A 24,751-nucleotide genomic window follows, 5' to 3' on the forward strand; every position below is an offset into this window, starting at 1 on the left:
TATATTCAAAAAGCTTTGTCACATTATGATTTTGTATTTCACTTGAAATTTATTGTAAGGGGCTAATTTGTACTATAATTATGTAATATAGTTTTAAATGTTTAAAAATACAAAATGTTATTTGATCAATAAAATAAGCAATTGATGCAATTGATGCAATCTCCTGCGTCTGACCATTTTTATATAAATTCTACCTTCCCTGAATAAGTAATATGTAATTTTTCCTATTGGCTAATCATTATTAATAATAATTTAGTAGATGCACTGTTGCTTACTTACAATAGGGTTAATATTACTAAATTTTTATAAGTAATTAGTTATTTGATGTAATGAGAAATATTAGGTAGACCTTACCTAATCTCTTTTAGTCTGCCATAGCTGTTAAATTTAAGTATACTTTACTCAAATATATAAGATAGAATCTACCCAAACAAAGTGAGTGCAAATTGTTACCTCAATTTTATTGAGTAGATTCTATAGGTTGTTTTTTACAGTGTAGGTGTTGCAGAACATAACGCAGTCCCATGTTTACTGCATCGTCCACTGACCTGTTTGCTTTGTAGGCAAACTGAAGAGGATCCAGCAAGGGTCCAGTGATGTCCTTCAGGTGGGCCAGCACCAGTTTTTCAAATGACTTCATGACCACAGAAAGGACCTCTACAGCCCTGTAAGACAGCGGAGACCTGGACAACTAAAGCCCCAGATACAGATCCCCTGTAAAGACCTTGTCTCAGATGACCATCAGGACAAGACCACAGGAAACAAATTATTCTTCTGCAGCCTGGAAATTAACTACTGGTTTCGTCTGCTCAGGGGAGAACTGACCCCCAACTGAGCCTGGTTTCTCCCAAGGTTTTTTTCTCCATTCTGTCACCGATGGAGTTTCAGTTCCTTGCCGCTGTCGGCTCTGGCTAGCTTAGTTTGGGTCACTTCATCTACAGCGATATCGTTGACTTGATTGCAAATACATGCACAGACACTATTTAAACTGAACAGAGATGACATCACTGAATTCAATGATGAACTGCCTTTAACTGTCATTTTGCATTATTGACACACTGTTTCCTAATGAATGTTGTTCAGTTGCTTTGACACAACGTATTTTGTTTAAAGCACTATATAAGTAAATGTGACTTGACTTGACTTGACCACAGACGTTATTTAGTCCTGTAATTTTGGATTTCTTTGGGATGGGGATGATGGTTGAGCATTCGAAGCATGAAGGGACTTCTCACAGCTCCAGCGATGTGTTGAAGATTCATGTGAAGATGGGGGCCCGCTGGTCACCACAGGATTTCAGACAAGCTGGTGTAACACAATCTGGGCCCGGTGCTTTTTTTCCTTTTCTGCTTCCGGAAGACCTGGTGCACAGCATCCTTGCTTATCTGTATAGCAGGTGTAGGGGAGAGGGGTGATGCAGGAGGTGTGAATGGTGAGGGCGGTTGTTTGAAGAGGTGTTCAGGATGGGTTGCACGAGTGGATGGTGTGAACTGTTGTTTGGAGAGGTGTTCAGGGTGGGTTGCAGGAGTTGTGAATGGTGTGAACGGTTGTTTGGAGAGGCATTCAGGGCAGGTGATGGGTGTTCTTTCAAACCTGCAGTAAAACTCGTTCAGATCGTCTGCCAGTCATTGATTCTTCACAGTGCTGGGGGGTGGTGTCTTGTAATTGGTGATCTCCTTTAGACCTTTCCACACTGATGCTGAGTCATTGGAAGTGAACTGAGTCCTTATTTTTCCAGAATAATACCTCTTTGCCACTTTGATCTCCTTTTCCAGTGTGTATTTATCCTGTTTATACAGGACATTGTCCCCCTTCATGTAAGCATCTTTTTTTTCAATTGTCATTGTTGTAATTTAGTTGAGTCCTGGTAGGAATATACATACCCTCACAGAAACTGATATAAGATGTTACAGTATCTGTAAGTTCATCCAGAATGGTGGCAGCAGCTTCAAAAACACTCCAATCATTGAGGTCAAGTCAAGATTGTAAATCTTGCTCTGCTTCATTATTCCATCTTTTTACAGTTCTTAATACAGGTTTAGATGATTTTAGTTTCTGCCTGTAGGTTGGTTATAAGATGAACCAGACAGTGATCAGAATGTCCCAGAGCTGCACGTAGAACAGAGTGATATGCACTATCACTCTCTGTTTGACTATCACTCTCTGTTTTTTAAAGTGACAAAATATAACTTAATTCACACCATATTTCTGATATTATCGATCAATCTTATCAGATTAACTTTGATCGTTCACTTTTATTTTATATCCGTGAGTGCAGTACACCTGCAAAGCGTTAGCACTCACTAGCTTGTCATTAGCGTTTTCATTCGAACCCATTGCTGTTTTCTTTTCTCCTCTCCTCTCTCTCGCTCCAGTTTTTCACAAGTTCATCAAACAACCGCAGTAAAAATATTTAATCTAGCAAGATGAGTAATGGCTTCTCCTGCTATTGTTATTTGCACCTCTTGCCACATGTACAGTTTATCTATCTCTGTCGCAGATGAGGGATTCACATGTGATAAATGCAGGGAAATAGTTGGGCTGACAGAGAAGATTTCAGAATTAAGGACACGCATCCAAACTTTAATTGAGGACAGTAAGAATGTTAGGGCCCTAGATACGGCTTTGGATGCGTCTAGCTCAGGGATTCCTGTACATTGTTTGGTTCCGGAAACAGAGCCCCTGCAGCAGGACAACTGGGTGACGGTGAGGCAGCGTAGTCATGGGTCAAAACACCGCTCTTCTATTCCGATCAAAACATTAAACAGGTTCTCCCCACTCAGTGATGCACCCACTGAGAAACCTGATGAAAGTGCTCTAGTTATTGGTGATTCTATTGTACGGAACGTACACTAGCCACCATAGTAAAATGTTTACCAGGAGCCAGAGCGCCTGACATCTTGGCAAATTCAAAAGTGCTGGCTAATGCTTAACGGCTAAATAGAGTAAGATTGTTGTTCATGCCGGTGCTAATGATGTTCGACTTCGCCAGTGGGAGATCACTAAAAATAAGATTAAAGAGGTGTGTGAACTTGCAAGCATGATGTCAGACACTGTAATATGCTCTGGTCCCCTCCCTGCTTACCGTGGTTACGAGATGCATAGCAGATTGTCATCACTCAATGGCTGGACGTCTAAGTGGTGCCCACAGAATAACATAGGTTTCCTAGACAATTGGACAAGCTTTTGGGGCAGACCTGACCTGTTGAAAAGAGATGGTCTTCATCCCTCCTGGGGTGGTGCCACTCTTCTCTCTAGAAATATGTCTTAGAGTTTTTTTTTTTATTCTTTATTTTCAACAGAGGTGGGTAGAGTACCCAAAAACTTTACTCAAGTAAAAGTAAAAGTAATTCTAGAAATATTTACTCAAGTAAAAGTAAAAGTACTAGTCTTGAATAGTTACTTGAGTAAGAGTAAAAGAGTATCGGATAAAAAATCTACTCAAGTAGTTAGTTACTAGTTACTTTGGGTCATATATACGGAGCCTATTTTTATTTAGATAGGCTTTATAGAAAAAAATTTATGTAATGTATGTGTGTGTGTGTGTGTGTGTGTAAATGTATATATTTCATCAGCCTTTACTCCAATTTATGTAATTTGTTATAAAACCCTGTCTGTTTACTTAAGTAACAAATATAGGTGTCATGCCATAACATATTTTTAATACGACTGACTTTATATTAAATGTGAATTTAACATTGAAAGTTAATGTGATATAAATATTGCTACTAATCTTTCATTGTTCAGAAAGAGAGCAAATAACATTTACATTATTAAAGATCATTTTCACTGACAGTGTAGATTTCAATCACTCTCTCTGAAACTTCCATTAAAATCACTGAAACTGTTAACACTGTGAAATCAATATCTTAATTATAGATTCGTACACACATCTGCACTTTGTTGTTTCTGACGAGAGAATTCGCCAGAAAGAGGTATTCAGTCAGTGAGCGAGTGAAGGAAGCACCGGCATTTCAGCGATGACTCATCGGAACACTTCTGATTGGCCACTGCATTCAAAAGCTCAACAGAACCGTGTGTGATTGGTTAATGCACAGTGCTGTAAAAACGCGTCTGTCTCTGGCTCAGCGCCAGTAAGCGACCACGGATCTGAATTTAGCAGCTGATGATATGACTCGCTGAACGTACACGCACCGGTGTGATTGTATTAAAATTAATAAAATCTTAATCGGTTATTTTTTGTCTTTTGGAAGCTGCATTCAACTTGACTCCGCTCTGTTATAAGCCACACACGTACAACAAACTAATGTCACAGTGGTATCGTGTAGGCTACTGTAATCGAATGTAGCCCAAGTTATTACCTGTTAAACAGTAGACAGCACACGCGTTCATCTAACAAGGATCTCCATCGCAAGCAAATAATAGCCTTTGCAGATTTGCTTTCAATTCAGTGCAGTTCCATAGCCACGTTTTCAACGCTGCTGGTATTCTTAAACATTACAACTCTGAGTGAACCAGGGGGCAAGGAACTCGACCGGAAGTTGAAGTCGGGTGGGGGCTGCCATCTTTTAGCAGAACTTCACTTGCATTAGCATTCCCATTGACTCCCATTCATTTAGGCGTCACTTTGACAGCGAATAACTTTACATCTGAGGCGTTTAAAGACTCCGTTTGTCCATTATTTATTTCTAAAGATACACGACAATGTATAAAGGGCTCCATTACCTTCTATGTTACATTATGGCCCCGTATAAACAGTTTTTGTAAAAAATAGGCTAACGATTGCGTCATAACCACTCGTCTCTCTGTCCATTACCTTACAGACAGGAGGAGAAGCTCGCAGGCAATTAACTTAATATGGCGTACTGGCGTTACATTTTAAAATACTATACAAAATAATTGATCAGAATACTTACTCCTGCTCACTCACGACAAAGAACTCCCTGCTCAAGCTCGCTGTCTCTGCAAGATTAACGATGGCAGTTTGCACGCACAGCCATTTAGAAGATTTACATCTGTCAGACAGGTTGCTGACGTCGTCAAGCTTCGTTTGAGTCTGCGCGTCAGAAACGGAAGTGCTAAAAAACGCTAAAAATGGGCTTCATTTGTCTCAATTGAGTTCCAATGGGGTCGCTGTGTCCATTTCTTTTACTGTCTATGGAGTGAACCGCTTCAGATGCTCAGCGCTGCATTCAACGACTCATTCAAACTGATTCATGAACAAATTCACTCGTTTGCCAATTGGTTCGATCAAGCCTTTGAACAGAGTTGACTCAAAAGAATGAATCATTCGCGAATGGGCATCGCTCATTGCCCAGAGAAAAGTAGACGGCGCGTTTGGAATTAACTGAAGCATTTATAACATTTATTGCATTAAGATAAAGTAACGAGAGGGGCGTCGCCCACAGTAACGAAGTAAAAGTACAGATTTTTCCCAAAAAAATTACTCAAGTAAGAGTATAAAGTACCCATCTTTAAATATACTCCGAAAAGTATTAGTTACCCCGAAAAATTACTCAAGTAAATGTAACGAAGTAAATGTAACTCGTTACTACCCACCTCTGATTTTCAAAAAGTGGAGCATAACAAAATTTTACAATAAGACATGTCCAAACATTATCAGCTTTTCTTTTTTACATATTCCCATTATGAGTGAGTGAGTAAAAGGTCGTCACACCCTTTGAAATCCAGTATTTGAATGTGCTGTCTATCTGGTTGGGGCTGAACCCAGGGTCAAATGCATACCACTGCAATATCTGTATTTTGTCATCCAAATTGTATTCTCCCTTGACTTTACGCCATATTTTCAATTGTGTATTAATCCAAGGGTTTTGAATCATTGTGATATGTTTATCCAAATTTGTATAAGCAAGAACAGCATAGATTGGTGGATCCTTCTTTATTGAGAGTTCAATGTCTTTCCATCTAGCATGAAATTTTGATGAGCACATATAAATGAGTGGCTTGATCTGAGCTGCATAAAAATATACTTTGAAATACGGTAATGCAATGCCTCCCATTTCTTTTGGAAGCTGTAATGTTTTATATTTGACCCTGGGTCTTTTACCCTGCCAAATAAATCTAGAAATAATTTTATCAATTTCTGAGAATTCTTTCTGGGAAATTTCCACTGGAAGAGCCTGAAACAAAAACAGATACCATGGAAGCAAATTCATTTTAACACTATCGATTCTTTGACACAAAGTAAGAAATGAAATTGTATTCCATCTTGTAATATCCACCTTAATTGTAGTTAATAAGGGGCCATAATTAATGTTTTCCAATAAAGAAATGTCCTTTGGTAGAGAAATACCCAAGTACTTCAGTGATTTTTGGTCCCATTTAAGAGGAAAAAGATTCACAAAGCAGTTTAGGAGGGGGGTAATTAAATCTTAAGAGTTGGGTCTTTTGTATGTTTAATTTATAGCCCGAGTAACGACCAAATTTCCGCAAAATGTTCATCAACTCAGGAAACGTGACAGTAGACTCCGAAATATATACCAAGACATCATCTGCGTACAAAGCAACTTTATGGACTTTATAGAATTTATAGAAATTCTATAAAAAATTCCCATTTATAGAAATGCCTTTGATACTTGAAGTTTGTCTCAACCATTGCGCAAGTGGTTCAATATATAAAGCGAAAAGGAGTGGTGAAATAGGACAGCCCTGCCTAGAACCCCGCTGTAGTACAATAGATTCTGACAGGTATCCATTAATTTTTATTCTTGCAGATGGTTTACTATATAGTGTATGAATAACTTGAACAAATTCGGTATGTACCCCTAGTCTTCCCAGTACTTTGTAAAGAAAAGCCCAGGTGACTGAGTCAAAGGCCTTTTCAGCGTCAAGGCTCACCAAAAGAGCCTCCAATTTGTTTTGTTGAATATGATGTAGGATATGTAAAGAGCGTCTAATGTTATCATGAGTTTGTCTCTCCAGAACGAAACCAGTTTGATCAGTGTGTACGATATGCTGAAGTAACTTCTCTAATCTTTTAGCAAGGATAGCTGTGAACAGTTTATAATCAACATTCAACACTGAAATTGGCCTGTAAGAACCACACTCTGTTTTATCTTTTCCCTCCTTAGAGATAACTGCCTCACTCCATGCAGGTGGCATTTTTTATTTTTTTAGAACTGTATTAGAAGCCCTTAGAAGGCTTGGCAATAACTCATTACGAAATGTTCTGTACCAAACTGAGGGAAAGCCGTCTGGGCCTGGAGTCTTATTAGCTTTCAGTCTAGAAATGGCTGCATTTATTTCCTTCTCTGATATTTCAGCTGTTAATATGTTATGTTCTTCTAATAGAGTAGGTAAGTTAAGTGAGTTAAGAAATCTTCCATTTGGGATTCACTCTCTAAAAGTATATAGTTATTTTATAATACTTCTCAAATGCTTCTTGTAATTCTTCTTGTTTATACAGTATAATTCCAGAATCAAGATTTTTAATTTTGTAAATTGTGCAATCTGCCCTTTCTTTTTGTAGTCTTCTAGCGAGAATTTGTGAAGCTTTAGGGTCGGCTTCATAATATTTTTTTTTTACAAAGACAAATTTTTCTCAGTTTCCTGTGTACTCATCAAATTTATTTCATTTCGTGTTTTCTTAATCTCATTGAGTAAATTAGGGCATTGCTTCTTCTTATGTTGCATTTCTAAATTCTGCAATTTTTTATTAAGGTCTAACCATCTTAATTGTTTTTCTTTATTATTATTTGCACACCATGATATATTTTTTCCCCGAATTATAGCTTTTAAAGTCCCATATAATTGATGAATCGACCTCACCAGTATCATTAATATCTAGAAATTGTTTAATCTCCTTTCTCATCAAAGCCACAAACTGGGTTTTTTTTAGAGCACTTGTGTTGAGTCTCCAAAGTGTGTTTCTTGGAGAACCCTCTATTTGTATTGTACAATAGATAGGGGCATGGTCAGATAAATCAATAGAACCAATATCACAACTGGTAAATCTGTAGCGGTCTCTCGAAAACACAAAAAAATAATCTATTCAAGAGTATGTATTATGTGAGTGAGAATAAAATGTATAGCCTGGACCTGAAGGGTAAAAAATCTCTCCACAAATCCAATATCCCCAGATCGATCATCAGGCTATTTACTTTTTTATGTGTTGCAGTCATAGGTACATTTTTCAATGCGTCAATGTTAGGGTTAAGACGAAGGTTTAAATCACCTCCTCAAATTACAATTCCTGTTGCGCCAATCATCAAGTCAAATACCTTTCTATAAAAGACAAAATTACTTCCAGGTGGAACGTACACATTACAAATGGTTTTTATTTCATTGTTGATCTTCCCTGAAACTACTATATACCTCCCTTCTTCATCAGACTCCTCTGAAATAAACTCAAATGGTACTTTTTGTGATATTAATGTTGTAACTCCCCTCCTTCGTCCATTTTTATAAGATGAAAAATAAGCCCTTGTAGAACCCATTCTTCTTAGCTTACAGACACTGTAATATGCTCTGGTCCCCTCCCTGTTTACCGTGGTGACGAGATGCATAGCAGATTGTCATCACTCAATGGCTGGACGTCTAAGTGGTGCCCACAGAATAACATAGGTTTCCTAGACAATTGGACAAGCTTTTGGGGCAGACCTGACCTGTTGAAAAGAGATGGTCTTCATCCCTCCTGGGGTGGTGCCACTCTTCTCTCTAGAAATATGTCATAGAGTTTTTTTTGTATTCTTTATTTTCAAAAAGTGGAGTATAACAAAATGTTACAATAAGACATGTACAAACATTATCCGCTTTTCTTTTTTTGTTGTTGTTGTTTTTTTTTTTTTTTACAAAAACAATTAGGGAGAGATAAACAACATGCACATATCCGACACAGAGTACAAAAGGGGATAAAAGGGAAGAAAAAATAAATGAATAAATAAATGAAAAAAGGATTCTTTTCTATATTCTAACCTCTTCAAAATCTGGTCGTAAGGATTGAATGTATCTAACCCATTTGCTCCATAATTTAACAAAAGTGCTCCTTTTAATGCGAATTGAAAATGTTATGGATTCCATTACATATATCTCATTCACTATGTTTATCCACTCATTTATTGCGGGGGGCTCGGGAAGGAACAATTTTTGGCTGCTACTGTCAAAATAGAATACACGTATTTATCTTCATGTCAATGCATATTGTCAAAATTTCCCCTGGTTTTGCAGTCAGAGCGCGATGTGCTCTTTCAATCCCAAGCGACAAGTCGTTGGAAAAGCCAAGCGCGATTTTCAACATGCTGTCCAGAAATGTCACGATATCAGTTCCCTCTTTATCTTCCGCTATTCTGTATATTCGAAGATTGTCCCTGCGCGCTCTGCCTTCCTGCTCGAACAGCCTCACCTCTAGGCCAACCTGGCGTTCTGTTAACCTCGTGATTAGCCCCGATACTGCTTGTAGTACCGTTTCGGACTCCACAATCCGAAATTCTGCCTCTTCCACTCGATCGTTTACCCTCTTTAGCTCATGCTTAATGTCTTAGTATTGATTGTTGTTATCTTTTCTGAAATCTCAGAGCTCTTTTAAAATATTTAGCAGCGTGGGCTCAGGTGTTTCTATGCCCTTCGCGGCTAAATTTAGCACAGTTGCGTGGCCTCGGTCCTTCTGGCTGTCCTCCAAGTCATCTTCTGTCAAAATTGTCGATTTCATACTTCTTGTGACGACCCCTTCTCCATCTCCATAAACAAACTTCAATATTGGCAAAAAGATTACCGTTGGGGGTTATTTTTAGAAAAAATACAAGAAAAACCGTTGGGAGCTCGCACCTCTCATTTTCTCGCTAGCGGAACCGGAACTACAAAAAGTCTTACAGTTTATACTTGACTAACTGGGGCCCAGGTCGTGAAGCAGACAGACTGGATAAACCGACCGTCTGCTAGCTGCCTCCCGTCACAGAGGTCAGTTAATTCTCAGCACATAGAGACTCTTTCACCTAGATATCACACTATAGAGACTGTGTCTGTTCCCCGAACTAGAAAATACAAAAAACGTCCAAACCAAGTTAAGATTAACAATTTAATTGAGGTTCAACAAATAAAACAATGATGCAGTTGTGTTCCTGGTGCAATATGGATGAACAAATGATAAAGCTTGGCTTATTGAATATCAGATCCCTTTCTACGAAAACACTTTTTGTAAGTAATATGATCACTGATCATAAAAAAAGATGTACTCTGACAGAAACCTGGCTAAAACCTGTTGATTACATTATTTTAAATGAGTCCCCACCCCCCAAGATTACTGTTATAAACATGAGCTGTGTCTAAAAGTCAGAGGGGGAGAAGTTGCTTCAATTTATAACAACATCTTCAGGATTTCTTAGAGGGCAGGCTTCAAGTATAACTCGTTTGAAGTAATGGTGCTACATATAACATTATCCAGAGAAACAAATGTTAATGTTAAATCCCCTGCTATTTTTGTACTGGCTACTGTATACAGGCCACCAGGGCACCATACAGACTTTATTAAAGAGTTTGGTGATTTTACATCCGAGTTAGTTCTGGCTGCAGATAAAGTTTTAATAGTTGGTGATTTTAATATCCATGTCGATAATGAAAAAGATGCATTGGGATCAGCATTTATAGACATTCTGAACTCTATTGGTGTTAGACAACACGTTTCAGGACCTACTCATTGTCGGAATCATACTCTAGATCTAATACTATCACATGGAATTGATGTTGATAGTTTTGAAATTATTCAGCCAAGTGATGATATCTCAGATCATTATTTAGTTCTGTGCAAACTTCATGTAGCCAAAATTGTAAATTCTACTTCTTGTTACAAGTATGGAAGAACCATCACTTCTACCACAAAAGACTGCTTTTTAAGTTATCTTTCTGATGTATCCAAATTCCTTAGCATATCCAAAACCTCACAACAACTTGATGATGTAACAGAAACTATGGACTCTGTCTTTTCTAGCACTTTAAATACAGTTGCTCCTTTACGCTTAAGGAAGGTTAAGGAAAACAGTTTGACACCATGGTATAATGAACATACTCGCACCATAAAGAGAGCAGCCCGAAAAATGGAGCGCAGCTGGAGGAAAACAAAACTAGAGGTATTTCGTAATGCTTGGCGGGAAAGTAACCTATCCTAAAGAAAAGCATTAAAAACTGCTAGATCCGATTTCTTTTTTTTTTGGCCTTTTAGAAGAAAACAAACATAACCCCAGGTATTTATTCAATACAGTGGCTAAATTAATGAAAAAATAAAGCCTCAACAAGTGTTGACATTCCTAACACCACGGCAGTAATGACTTTATGAACTACTTTACTTCTAAAATCGATACTATTAGAGATAAAATTGCAACCATTCAGCCATCAACTACAGTATCACATCAGACAGTGCACTATAACCCCCCTGAGGAACAGTTCCACTCATTCTTTACTATAGGAGAGGAAGAATTGTATAAACTTGTTAAATCATCTAAACCAACAACATGTATGTTAGACCCTATACCATATAAGCTCCTAAAAGAGGTGCTTCAAGAAGTCATAGATCCTCTTCTGACTATTATTAATTCCTCATTATCATTAGAATGTGTCCCCAAAACCTTCAAACTGGCTGTTATTAAGCCTCTCATCAAAGAACCACAACTTGGCCCCAAAGAACTAGTTAATTTTAGACCAATCTCGAATATCCCTTTTCTGTCCAAGATACTAGAAAAGGTGGTATCCTCACAATTATATTCCTTCTTAGAGAAAAATGGTATATATGAGGATTTCCAGTCAGGATTTAGACCGTATCGTAGTACTGAGACTGCTCTCCTTAGAGTTACAAAGGATCTGCTCTTGTCATCTGATCGTGGGTGTATCTCTCTTATAGTTTTATTGGATCTTAGTCCTGCATTTGACACAATTGACCACAACATTCTTTTGCAAAGACTTGAACACTTTGTTGGCATCAATGGAAGTGCATTAGCATGGTTTAAATCATACTTATATGACCGCCATCAGTTCGTAGCAGTGAATGAAGATGTATCATATCGATCACAAGTGCAGTATGGAGTACCTCAGGGCTCAGTAGTAGGGCCGCTACTCTTCACGCTTTATATGTTACCCTTGGGAGATATCATCAGGAAACATGGTGTTAGCTTTCACTGTTATGCTGATGATACTCTATATTTCTTCGCGGCCCGGTGAAACACACCAATTTGAAAAACTAATGGAATGCATAGTCGATATAAAAAACTGGATGACGAGTAATTTCTTACTGCTAAATTCAGAAAAAACAGAGGTGTTAATTATAGGACCTAAAAACTCTGCTTGTTATAACCTAGAACACTGTCTAAGACTTGATGGTTGCTCCGCCAATTCTTCGTCATCAGTCAGGAGCCTAGGTGTGCTATTTCATCGCAATCTTTCCTTAGAAAGCCACGTTTCTACCATTTGTAAAACTGCATTTTTCCATCTCAAAAATATATATAAATTACAGCCTATGCTCTCAATGTCAAATGCAGAAATGCTAATCCATGCATTTATGACCTCAAAGTTAGATTATTGTAATGTTTTATTGGGTGGTTGTTCTGCATGGTTAGTAAACAAACTACAGCTAGTCAAAAATGCAGCAGCAAGAGTTCTTACTAGAACCAGGAAGTATGACCATATTAGTCCGGTCCTGTTAACACTGCACTGGCTTCCTATCAAACATCGTATAGATTTTAAAATATTGCTTATTACTTATAAAGCCCTGAATGGTTTAGCACCTCAGTATTTGAATGAGCTCCTTTTAGAGTCAGATTCAGATTCAGATTCAACTTTATTGTCATTGCACATGTGGGCACAAGGCAACGAAATACAGTGGACAGGGGAAGAGATAACAGCAAAACATTAGGAAAGAGAGGAGAAAAAAACCAGCACCCAGACTGTGCTCCTATGGGAGCACCGTTTGAGAACAGTAAAAACACCACAGCACAAATGCACATAATCAATACACCATAAACACACGACTAGCAACTGGGGATGGAAATTTGGGGGGTCGAGGTGATCCAGTCCAGGCAATCAGCATCCGGTCCAACAGCCATTATAGCGCTGGTCACAGGCCCGTTTGCCAGACTGGCGGAACAAAGCGGCGAAGGCGAGGGATGGGGGTGTGGGGTGAGTGCATATCTGTATATGTGTAAGAGTTTGTGTATTTGTAGGCCTGGAGAATTGCGATTCTCTCTAGATGCCTCAGTCCGCAGATTATACAGCGTCACAGCAAGTTGCCATGGAGACAGCCTTGGTCAGGTCCTAGACAGAGTCAACAATCAACAGGTGTGGGGGGAAACGGGTGAGGAACGCAGAGTCTCTCGCTGCCGTGCTTTCCAAGGAGAAATTTGTTTTCCAGCCAAGGCCTAAAATTTTACACACGTATCCACTTATACATGAAGGAGGTTGTAATCACTGCAAACCCGTGAACGTCCTTGCTTGTAATTTCCCAGCCAGAGCAGAAACACATCCAGGGACCATTTCAGACCCCAATGAAATATATTCATTACCATGCAAATTGGTTTGGGTATCATTGACTAAAAGCATTCGACATACTTCATTTGAAAATATGTAAATGCAATTATTGGGACCATATTCCGAAGAAAGCGAATTTGCCTGCAGATAATTGTGATTGTCTGGATAACATTAAAAGGTTTTTTTTATTTTTATTATTCCAAAAGAAAACCTTCTTGTGATGGAAGCCTCTCTGTCACATAATTGTTGACACAGACTTCATTATGCGATAATAATCTGCTTTTCACGTGGAGTGAATAAGGCGATATTAACAATAGTGTTCATAGAAATGATTTCTATCTTGATTTCCTGTTCATTTACTGCCACGGTACAATCAATGCAAACATCTGATACAAATGATGCTAAAATATTTGCATGCATTTATACCAAGCACCTAGCACTACGAGACGATTTTTAGCTGGTATCAGAAAGTGATGCTTGATTGCAGGTTTACATATATCGGCTTGCTTGCAACATCCAAACCCTTGCTGGTTATAGCAAATATAATTTTGTTTTGTTTTTGGCAGGGTGATTCTACAAATAATTTAGACTTTTAGAATGGAGCTGTTGTTGAAATTACCGTCTGGATTCAACCCAAGTAAAGAAGTCAATAATCATTGCATTTCCAAGTCATGCAGAGGCTGCAGGCACGATTCTGTAATAAATTAATGTTATAGTATAATAGTGAATCCAAAAAATAATGATCAGTACTTCGACTTGCTTGTTATTCCAGTAAGATTTAGAGATATTTATTTCCCACTCTTTTTAGCCTGGAATTTGTAACAAGTGAACAGTGCTCTATGAATTATGGGTTGGAATTATGTACCCTACGTTTAATATATTGCAAGACAGCACGCAACCAGACCAATTATCTTAGGTAATCAAGAATCATTTCAGACCAAACCTCAGAGAACATGCTCTCATGTGGATAATGTGCTTCCATTATATCTACAAATAACAATTCTATTTCATACCACAGGCAGAGATTCCCTATTGCCACAACACACACAATGGCCCTTGAAACAAGACACATTGTTTCTGATAAGAAATTACTACAGAGGGAAATTACCACAACCACAATCAAAAATGTAAAGAAAAGGTCTGTCTGGATATTTTCTTTTTCTGTGAATGTGAACAAACAAAATGTGGTTTGACTGTTGATTACTCTTGGACTTTACCTAATCAGACTAGGGCATTTGGGAGGTCATTATCTGAGGTCAAAACAGTTGGGTTAGAATTACTTCTTCATGCAGAGGGATTTTACACTCCATGAAAGCATCTACTGAATGTTAACATAAGTATCTACAAAGCAACGATGAATGAAGCTTTTTGTTGTGTTTTATGTAATTCTTTATTTATTTTTACTTTTGTCTTCATCAGAATGTCATTAGAGCTTGAAAATATAAATTTAGAAATAAAGATGGATATCAGCACTTGCAAATAATGCATTTAAGATGATTAATATATAATATAATATATATATATATATATATATATATATATATATATATATATATATATATATATATATATATATATATATATAGTCCATTTAGAGAAGGGTTGGAAAGTTAAAGAAATGTGTAATGTAATCCAAAGCCACTTTGGAGGGGGTGCAAGATATCATTTTTGAAAATTAAAGGAAATGTATATATATACCACCAATTTATTAGACCACTAATTTACAAGTATGAAACTACATAAATTGCAGTACTAACATTTAATTTTTAATAAAGCCTTTTTACATGAAAATTAATTAATTAATTTCAATAATTTAAGTATCAGAAGTGTCATTATATTGTTCCAAAGTTGAAATTGTGGATATATCAAGTTCCTTTAAGTTAAACAAAGGAAATCATACAGGCTTGGAATAACATGAAGGTGATTAAATCATGGCAGAATTTCCATTTTTGTGGTAAACTATAACATTAATTGCACACTCATAATAAGCTCTCCAAAGACCTTACTGCTTTGCTTTGCTAACAGTATGAATTTGTGTAATTTTGATTTTGAAAATTAGAGTAAATAAAAGAGAAAAGACAAAGAAGGAAAGACTCAATGCTGGAGTTCAAAGACAAACTCTGATACAGGGTAAGTGTGGAAAGATCAAAAGAAGAGTGATGTGAAAGGTCAACACTCAGTCGATCACAAGTGACTACATAAAGAGGTGTTCCTGCTAAGTAGTGCACTGCATAAATACAGGGAGACAGAGCAGTGTAGACTCCTGAAATGGGCGCAGTGGAATGAAAACTTACACTTTAAATAGGCAGGGAAAGGATGGAACACCTCAAAGCATCTGCAAAGCTGTGTGGCATGTTTAAATCCAGTTCATGTCTCCGCTATGAGTCAATCAACTCCCTCTCTCTCTCTCTCTCTCTCTCTCCCTCTCTCTATCTATCTCTCTCTCTCTGTATAGATACCCCCCCACACACACACACTTTTTTTTTTTTTTTTTTTTTTTTGCATTGCATTGCATTGCAAGTGACTATAAGATTCCTAAAATGGCCATTTTGTAATGACTATAGTGTGGGTGGGAGCTGTCCAGATCCTTTGGTGCTGAAATGTTCCTCAAAGCTGTCCTCTGCTCGAATTTTTGTTGTTTTTAGTTATTTATTTTAAACGTTTTATTTAAACATAAAAATAAAAATAAAATAATAAAGTTTTTATTAAGTATTTTAAATTGGAAGGACAAAGATGCTGTCCTCATAAACCACCTTCATATTGTAATAACTGTGACATACCCATGGAATTTATGTCTTCATAAACTACCCAAACCAGTGCACGCCCGCACGCTCTCTCTCTCTCTCAAACACACACACACACACACACACACAACCTGCTAACAATACATTATGAATAATGCAGCATACGAAACTGATTGATAAAGTAAAAGATACAAATGTGATGGGGTAAAATAATCTGTATGCTAAATTAAAAACAGCGTTTAGATGTCTGCTCTCTAGTTTGACGCATCAAAATGAGAACTTTCTTGAACTTGTAATCAAGAAAGACGTCTGCATTAAGAGATTAGACTGGTTCCTTAATTATAACGTTTAGAGTGTTTTTTTTTTTTACCGTCGTCGCTCGCATGCAGTGTAAGTAAAAGTTGAGGCGGCACGAAGTTTCAGTTCATGTATAGCTCTGCGCAGCTTAAGAGCTCTATAGATTTTTGCATTTCATTTGCATCTGCATTTCATCACTTCGATCCCCTAAATTTTCAAAATCCAGATATTTGCGATGACATCTTTTTTTGGGGGCGTGGGGGGTTTGAGAGAAATCAAACATGGTTCTCACAGACCAACCGAGCAGCTCTTTAGCTAGTTCTCACGGCGTTGCGACATAAATGATTTAATCTGTACCAAGTATATTTGGTTTCTCTATACATATATTTGACGTGGCAGAAACTGTGCAGTCATCAGTTTTATATTTATGGCAGAATCTGAATTCACTCGCCTTTTTGGATTATATGTTTCCCAGGATACTGAACACAGAACTGATCACAGGTAGCCTATACTTACTGGACTTAAAACTACCGAGGGGCTTTGGAAATGAGCGGTCCGTTTTCAAAATGTCTTTTTTAAGAATCACTCGTGGAGAGAGACGCTTCCTTAGAGAACGGGAGGGTTTGTAACATTTATCTCCGATTTCACGACACGCGTTTCCATGGCTCCAGTGGTCAGATCGATTAAGCGCAAGGATGCGATTAACTGGCCGAGGATGTCGACAACTTTCTGGGCTGTGCTACTGTTGACGGCGCTACTGATCGTGTACTGCGGTGAGTTTGCGGTGTGTGCGATGCGCCTTCTACACGTGTAAGGGTCATTGATTTGACTTTAAGGATAATATATACTGTCTGTCGAGTCACTCACTCACAAATACAAACAAAAGCATGGCTCCTTCAAGAGAGATGAGCTCATGGAAACGGAATTGCCAAAGCATGTCCTATGCAACATACGTCTTTAACTTGCCACTCAAGGGCAGGGAACATATTTATGATCTAGAAATATATCTGCTGGATGATAGTATTGTCCTTTGACTCCACAAAAAACACACACAAAAAAAAACACTGAAATCCCTTCATCTAATTGCAAAGATAAGATAATTAATAAGAATAATAAGAATAATAAGAATAATACACAAGTACAGACATACAAACACAGAGACATGCAAAGGTAAACTCACACAACCCCTCTCATTAACACCAAAACACAATTGGTATCTTGAAACCTCCCAGAGAATTGAATTCTGCCCCTGGTGTTTAATTATTCATTTTACACGTAATACACTGGATACACTGCACTATTACAGTCTTGTTTATCTATAACACAATTTCTAATCTTATAACTGTTGCATAAATATTCATAAAGACCTTATATTATCCTATAATATATTCATAAGAAAATACCATTCCTCTGAAACCACTTTAATATTACACCTAGTTGCAAAATACTATGTAGGCCTTATGATATTAAGAAATATGTAATATGAAATGACTTATTTGAGCTTGAGTTGATTCATTATTTGAGCCAAGATGCTATATTATTTATTATTATTATTATTATTTAGTCAGTTCTTTAGTAGAAGTTCAAAAGACCGTACTACAACACATACACACATACATATAAAAATTAATTAAATGCACAAAAAGACATCTGAATCAGTGAATTGTATGTCTAGAAATGTAGCACTGTTTTTCTGTCAGAGGACTTGCTGGGTAACAATACATCTTAGAGGATGTTTAACCTCAAAATCTGAATGCAAATATGTGCATAGATGTTTCCACATTCACTCAATTTATCTCCGGCGATGGCATGATTTATTCTCTGCTTGGTTGCAATCAATGTACTGGATGTTTGTTGTAGTTAACAGTCTATTTATTTATTTTATTTAGGTGTCTGTTTCCGTGTGTCTATCTGAGCAAATCAGCTTATGCAGCTCTGCCCTGACCTGCTTGTTTTCTGTGATATTAATCTTCATTTAGATGGGATGCCCACCACAAGACATCTATGTCTGAGTTAATGTCAAGACCCAGACTGGCACCTCACAGCTCGAGCTGGTATTATTTGCAGAGGAGATTGAAAGCATATACACAGGGACACAAACCAAGCTCTGATAGTTGATTTGTTATAGTGAGCCCTGTATGATGAATGCACACACACAACCGAAATTAAGTCTGTATTCCCACTAGTGATTCAACGTGTCGCTGCCTCTTTATATTAGCATCTCTCAGCAAAATATTGTTAAAGTATCAGTTACACAGGTCATCCTTGTACAGGAGATTGTGTTTGTTTCGAAAAGCAACAGAGGAAATGTATTGGTTAGTTGAGGTTAGTGATAGCAGAAAGGTACTAAAAAATTATATCAAGCAATATGATGCGATGACAAAAACTGTTTATAATGACTGTTTAATGAATGATATAGGGAGGGCTTAGTTCTGTCCGCTGGCTCCCTCATCTGGATGCTACTCGACTTGCGTTTGTTCCACGTTCGATTCAAAGATGCATTGTCCAAACTTGTGTTCCATTTGGTGCAGAAACACAGAATAATTGCAGTACTTTAGATTCTGCTAATGCAAATACCTCTATTAATGTCACATACTAATATTGCTCACAAAGAGTTTTTTGTGGATTAATGGATTAATACCCAAGTATTAACAACTGCGTAGGAACACACTAAGACCACCCAGAACACACTAAAATAATGACACTGAGTTCTGGATGGATAAGCATATTTTATTTTCTGTAAACATAAACATGTAATTAGTAAAATATTAACTGTTATAGTATGTATTTCTTATAAATACTTTAACTATAAAACTATATTTACCTTTTTTCATTGTGTAAAAATAATATTTCAAGTATATTATCTAACTATATAACACTTATATAAATATATTTTATATAAATATAAAATTATTCAGACATAATGAATTATTCAGAGTAATATCAGAATATACACATACAATATGAGCAGTAAAACACATTGATGACATCCAGTATGTTTTTATATATATATATATATATATATATATATATATATAATGATTATTATGTCATTAGTATGTAGTGTGTTTTATGATTGTATATTTCTGTAAATGCTCAGACAGCCTGGCCATCATTAAAATAAGATGTAGCAGAAAGCATATGGTGCTTTGTGTCTGAGAGTGTGTGTGCTAATATTCACTGGCTATGTTCCTGTGAACAAATGAAAAGAGAGAAAAGAAATACCAATAGAAAGCGAGCTAAAATGGGGAAACAGCAAAACATATATGAAAAGAAGAGCAGAGCAGAAAAAAAAGAGATGAGCGCACCTTGGTCTCCTCCATCATGCCTCCCACAGGGTCAATTATGTGCCCTGATGAATCATACCTGCTACAGGCCCGGCCTGCATTGCCATAGCCCCGCCCACTGAAAGCATCCCACAATGCACTGCAGTACATTCACACATCCACCACAGAAACAGCCCATGTAGTCTGACACATCGCTCAAACATTTGCAAATAGTCACATGCACACATGAACACTCATGGTATGTGGCTATTATCAAAACCATTTAAGAGCACAAACAGAAGCCATTTTTGGTTATTAAGGACTACCATTTGACATCTGCTAGATACTGCTGAATGTTTTAGTTTTAAAGCAAAAAAAAAAAAAAGGAAAGGAAAGGAAAGAAAGAAATGGTGTATATGGTACAAAAAGTATTGAGTTGTTATAAAATCCTTGGCTATTTTAAAGCTACCAAAGGCCCTTTCCAGTGCACAAGCAATTCAACAACTGTCTGCATTAAAGGGTAAAGATGTGGGCTCATGGAACTTGTCAAGTTTTCTGTCTGGCCTATCATGGCACATCATGAAAATCTTACAAAAACGAAGGCATCTTAATGGATGAATATTTGACCAGCTCAGAGGACTTACAAGTTTTTTTGTCCATAGTCGTGACTTATGTGCAAGGGAAAAAATATATATGCATATACAGTATATTCGCAAAATTAAAATGCTTGTAACACATTGTGAAACTTAAAAAATGTCTGTTCTTCAGAAAAATGTCTAGTAACCACTGTTGGGAACGTTACTTAAAAAAATTAATTAGTTATAGTTACTCACTACTTGTTCCAAAAAGTAACTGAGTTAGTAACTGAATTACAGTTACACAAGTCAGTTAAAATGAGTAGAACAGACAGGTACATAACTTTTAATATTTATTGCACGTCAACAGACAGCAAGGGTTTTATCCTGCACTTCAAGTATTATCTTTGTATGAAAAGTGGTTTTGGGCTCTAGCTTTGTAGATGCGTGTGTGAATCAGTTGCAAAGTTATAATAGGCACATAGCTTGCATAAAACATCACTTTTAACACAAGGGTTTTCTTCATTTAAGGGGACAATGTGTGCTCCTAACCATCTGGCTCTATTCTTGGTTGTTGTATCGATGAGGGTGTGAATTTTAATGATCAGTTGTAACCTCAAACCCACACGCACTGTTTGAGGGGTGTAGGAAGACAGGAAAGACTATTAACATACTTGCGGTGGGCTGTTAAAAAGACTCCACTTCTTTATAACTGAGGAAACCAATTGCTTGAAAGAAAATGCCACCCTGGCGTTTTGAATTCCTGGAGGGCTCCATCAACGCGTGGTCGCTCACAGGCTGGGACAGGAAATGTCTGGGGTGGAAACACTGCTGAGAAGTGGATGAAAGATTAAAGAAAAGGAATAAAAGAGAGAAGCAGACAGTAAAACTGTTAAGACTAACTTTCCACAAAGAGGGCACTTTTTGGTTTTCCATTACTCTTTATTATTATTATTATTATTATTATTATTATTATTATTAATAAGTTAAATCAATTTATTTTTATAATAAATTGTTTATTACTAGAAAATAACAAAATCATACAGTGACAATCAACAGATTTGCATAAAGAGCTACTCAAATGTAAAGAAGGCTGCAAAGAAAGAAGGCTTTGATTCTGAATGTATGTGGAGATGTTGTGTGTTTAGTTGTGAAAGTGAAAATACTTTGCTTGACCTTTCAAAAAAGGGCACTACTAGAAATCGGTGGTTAAGTTGTATTTACAGTTTCAGTACAGTTCAACCCAAATATTCAGATGTGTGTAATTAATTTTATTGAGGACTGTTTCCTCATCCTGGGAGAGTAGACTACAATGCCGGGTGTTCTGACTTACAGTCTGTAAGTACGTTTACATATTTAAAGGATTTGCCACTAATGATAAAAAAAATCAGAGTTTTAAGCAGTGTAAAGTAGCACTAATAATGAACGAAACTTTATAAAACTGAGCGTAACTTTTTCAAAAACTATCAAAAATATGCCATAACAAAAGAAGAAAAAAAGAATAAATTCTTTGTTAATGTTTTTCAAAGATTCGTTTTCGCTAATCGTGGATTCTGAATTCATTGCCACAGTGTGCAACAGTTCGTTGCAGGGTATTATTGTGATTCAGTAGCACAAACTTACTTCAGGCTGCCTTGAAGGACAAGAGCTCAACTTTACAGACTGAGACGATCGAAGGTCAAACATTATTTACATATTTAGTAATACAAATCACAATCACGAGAGCTTTCCAATATGTGTCTGTGTACTTCCCTGTCAGAGAGCACCTGCCCATCAAAAGCTCACTATCCAATCAGAGTAGATCACTGTTAAGTTCACCCCCACGAGAGATTTGTGTCAAAACACCAAACGGAAAACTGCGAAACGTAAGCGAAATCTGTGGCAAGGAATTCAGAATCTACGATAAGTGAAAACGAATCTTTGAACAACATTAACAAAGAATGAAGTATATTTGAAGAGCCTGTTAAATTTGTGCGACTGAGTAAATGTTTTTCGTTTTCATTGTTTTTTTTTCTTCTTTTGTAATGGCATATTTTTGATAGTTTCTGAAAAAGTTACATTCAGTTTTATAAAGTGCCGTTCATTATTATTGAAACAAATGTAATTCCATAAATATTCAAAATCTGTTTGGCTTACATCTATCTCTACCATGTTACTAGTCTATATTTAAAACCCAGTTTACAACAATTGCTTTTCATTCTAATTTGTACTTTTAACACTAGCATTTTTTAGTATGTAAGATGCAAAAATAAATAAATAAATAAATAAATATGGTCAAGTTTTCAACAATTCTGTTCTCTTAATTATGGGATGGCTCTCTAATTCGGTCCACTGTTCCTGGCAACCCCTAGCAGCAGGGGAAATGAACCCCTGAGATATTTGTTCAACTGATGCTGTCTAATTCCAGCATATATTCATTCTCATAAAACACGACCTTGTTAAGTCTCATTTCTGGCTTCCTGAAGCTAAGGCTTTCCTTTTCCACCCTCCTCAAAGCACTGCCGCGTGAAAGATTCTGTTGTATCTCTGTTGTATATCCGTGCATGAGAATTATATGAGGGGCACTTGGGGGTTGCAGTAGTCATTACATTACAACAACTGTGATCTTGTTAAAACATGTTATACGACACTGGCAGCACAATTAATGTGTTCTTTAATACGTTCTGTTTCAAGACTCTGCCTTGCTATTGTACGGCACCTTTAAAAGTCTCACAACTTTAAATGGTTGTTATATAGCATTGTCATTGTTTTCCATCAATCCATCCCCCAAGTAAAAATCATCAGTCCAGCTGCTTAAAGAAGTTGCATACTTTTTTAAAACAAAATTGGGCTATTATTCATGCATGTAGGACAAACTGAATTTACTCTGCACTAATCGACCTCATATTGATTTATCTCATGCACTAGGTAATGCTATATGAAACTAATCTTCTTACAACTGTAAACAATATGCATATTTTTCTTTATAGAAGTGATTCCAACAGCTTGACAGCCAGTTCACACTGATATCTACAGTTATTTTAATTTAAATATGCATATAGTGTGACCATGATTTGTCAGTTCTGAAGCAATTTAGTATCTCAACTAGCCTGCTCCAGAGTTTCTTAATTTGTAGAACAGGAATTGTGCACCTGCAATGAAGAATTTGAGAAGGTGTAACTGTTGTGTTGTGTTTGTGGGAGAGAAAGAAAAGTCTACAGGTTTGCAACTCTTAAAACATTTCTTTATGTGACTTCAAATTTACTTATAAACATGTGTGGCTTTTCTCTACAACTACAAATCGCACTGTCACAGGTGTTCAGTCGTTTTGACTCAAAAATACCTCCATACATGCTTTGCACGTGATTGCTTATTTAAATTTTAAATATGTCAGTGCTCAATAATGTAACATTGTAACACTTGGTTTGGAAATAACTAAGTCACACTTTTTGAGATCCTACTGTTTCTGCGAACTAAAACACAGTTCTGGTCATAAGTTTACATACCCCTTGCACAATATACAACATGTTTCTAATAATAACAAAATAAGAGGGAACATGATTTTTTTTTTTTTTTTTTATTACTGTCCTGAATAAAGTATTCCACATAACAGATGGTTACATATACTGTTGTTGTTTATGAATCCCTTGATTGTTCAGAGCAGTTCAACTGCCCACTGTTGTTCAGAAAAATCCTCCAGCTCCTGCACATTCTTTGTTTTTCCAGCATCTTCTGCATATTTCCAGCAGTGACTGGAAGATTTTAAGATCCATATATTCACACTACTTAGCAGAATAGAGGGACTCATAAACAACTATTACATAAGGTGAAAACATTTACAGACGCTCAAGATAGCAACGTGATGACACAGGGGTGTAAACTTTTGAACAGGATGATGATGTGCACATTTCTCTTCTTCTTCTTCTTCTTCTTATTTTTTAAAGATCATATTTATCACTTAGTATTGCCCTTCATAAGTTACATAAAATACTTACATGCTTCCCAGAAGACTAAATTACCCCGATCATCAAATTAAAAAAGTTAACACTCCCAGCTCTTATTGCATCATGTTGCCAAAATGTAATATACTTTTATAGTGTTGACATCTCTACTAATATGGTACAAGGAACTTGTCTATTGTGAGTAAATTAGCTATTTTTGGATTCACTATACCACAGGGGTATAGTATATGTGGACTATATTATTTCATTAAAAAAAAAAAAAAAAATATATATATATATATATATATATATATATATATATATATATATATATATATACAGTATTGTTCAAAATAATAGCAGTACAATGTGACTAACCAGAATAATCAAGGTTTTTCGTATATTTTTTTATTGCTACATGGCAAACAAGTTACCAGTAGGTTCAGTAGATTCTCAGAAAACAAATGAGACCCAGCATTCATGATATGCACGCTCTTAAGGCTGTGCAATTGGGCAATTAG

At 36.7% G+C, this 24,751-nt stretch overlaps 1 protein-coding gene across 1 annotated transcript in view; it reads left to right on the forward strand.

Moving 5' to 3' along the window:
- The first annotated feature begins 16,760 nt into the window (after positions 1 to 16,760).
- LOC127972323 (chemokine-like protein TAFA-5) overlaps positions 16,761 to 24,751 on the forward strand; it is a 202,735-nt gene continuing 194,744 nt past the window's right edge. Inside the window, exon 1 of the mRNA XM_052575755.1 lies at positions 16,761 to 17,242. Within this exon, the coding sequence (XP_052431715.1) occupies positions 17,131 to 17,242 (112 nt within the window). The 5' untranslated portion in view covers positions 16,761 to 17,130. The remainder of the gene's footprint in view (positions 17,243 to 24,751) is intronic.

The sequence above is a fragment of the Carassius gibelio genome, chromosome A4 (genome assembly GCF_023724105.1).
Source record: "Carassius gibelio isolate Cgi1373 ecotype wild population from Czech Republic chromosome A4, carGib1.2-hapl.c, whole genome shotgun sequence".
In the NCBI taxonomy this organism is placed as follows: Eukaryota; Metazoa; Chordata; class Actinopteri; order Cypriniformes; family Cyprinidae; genus Carassius; species Carassius gibelio.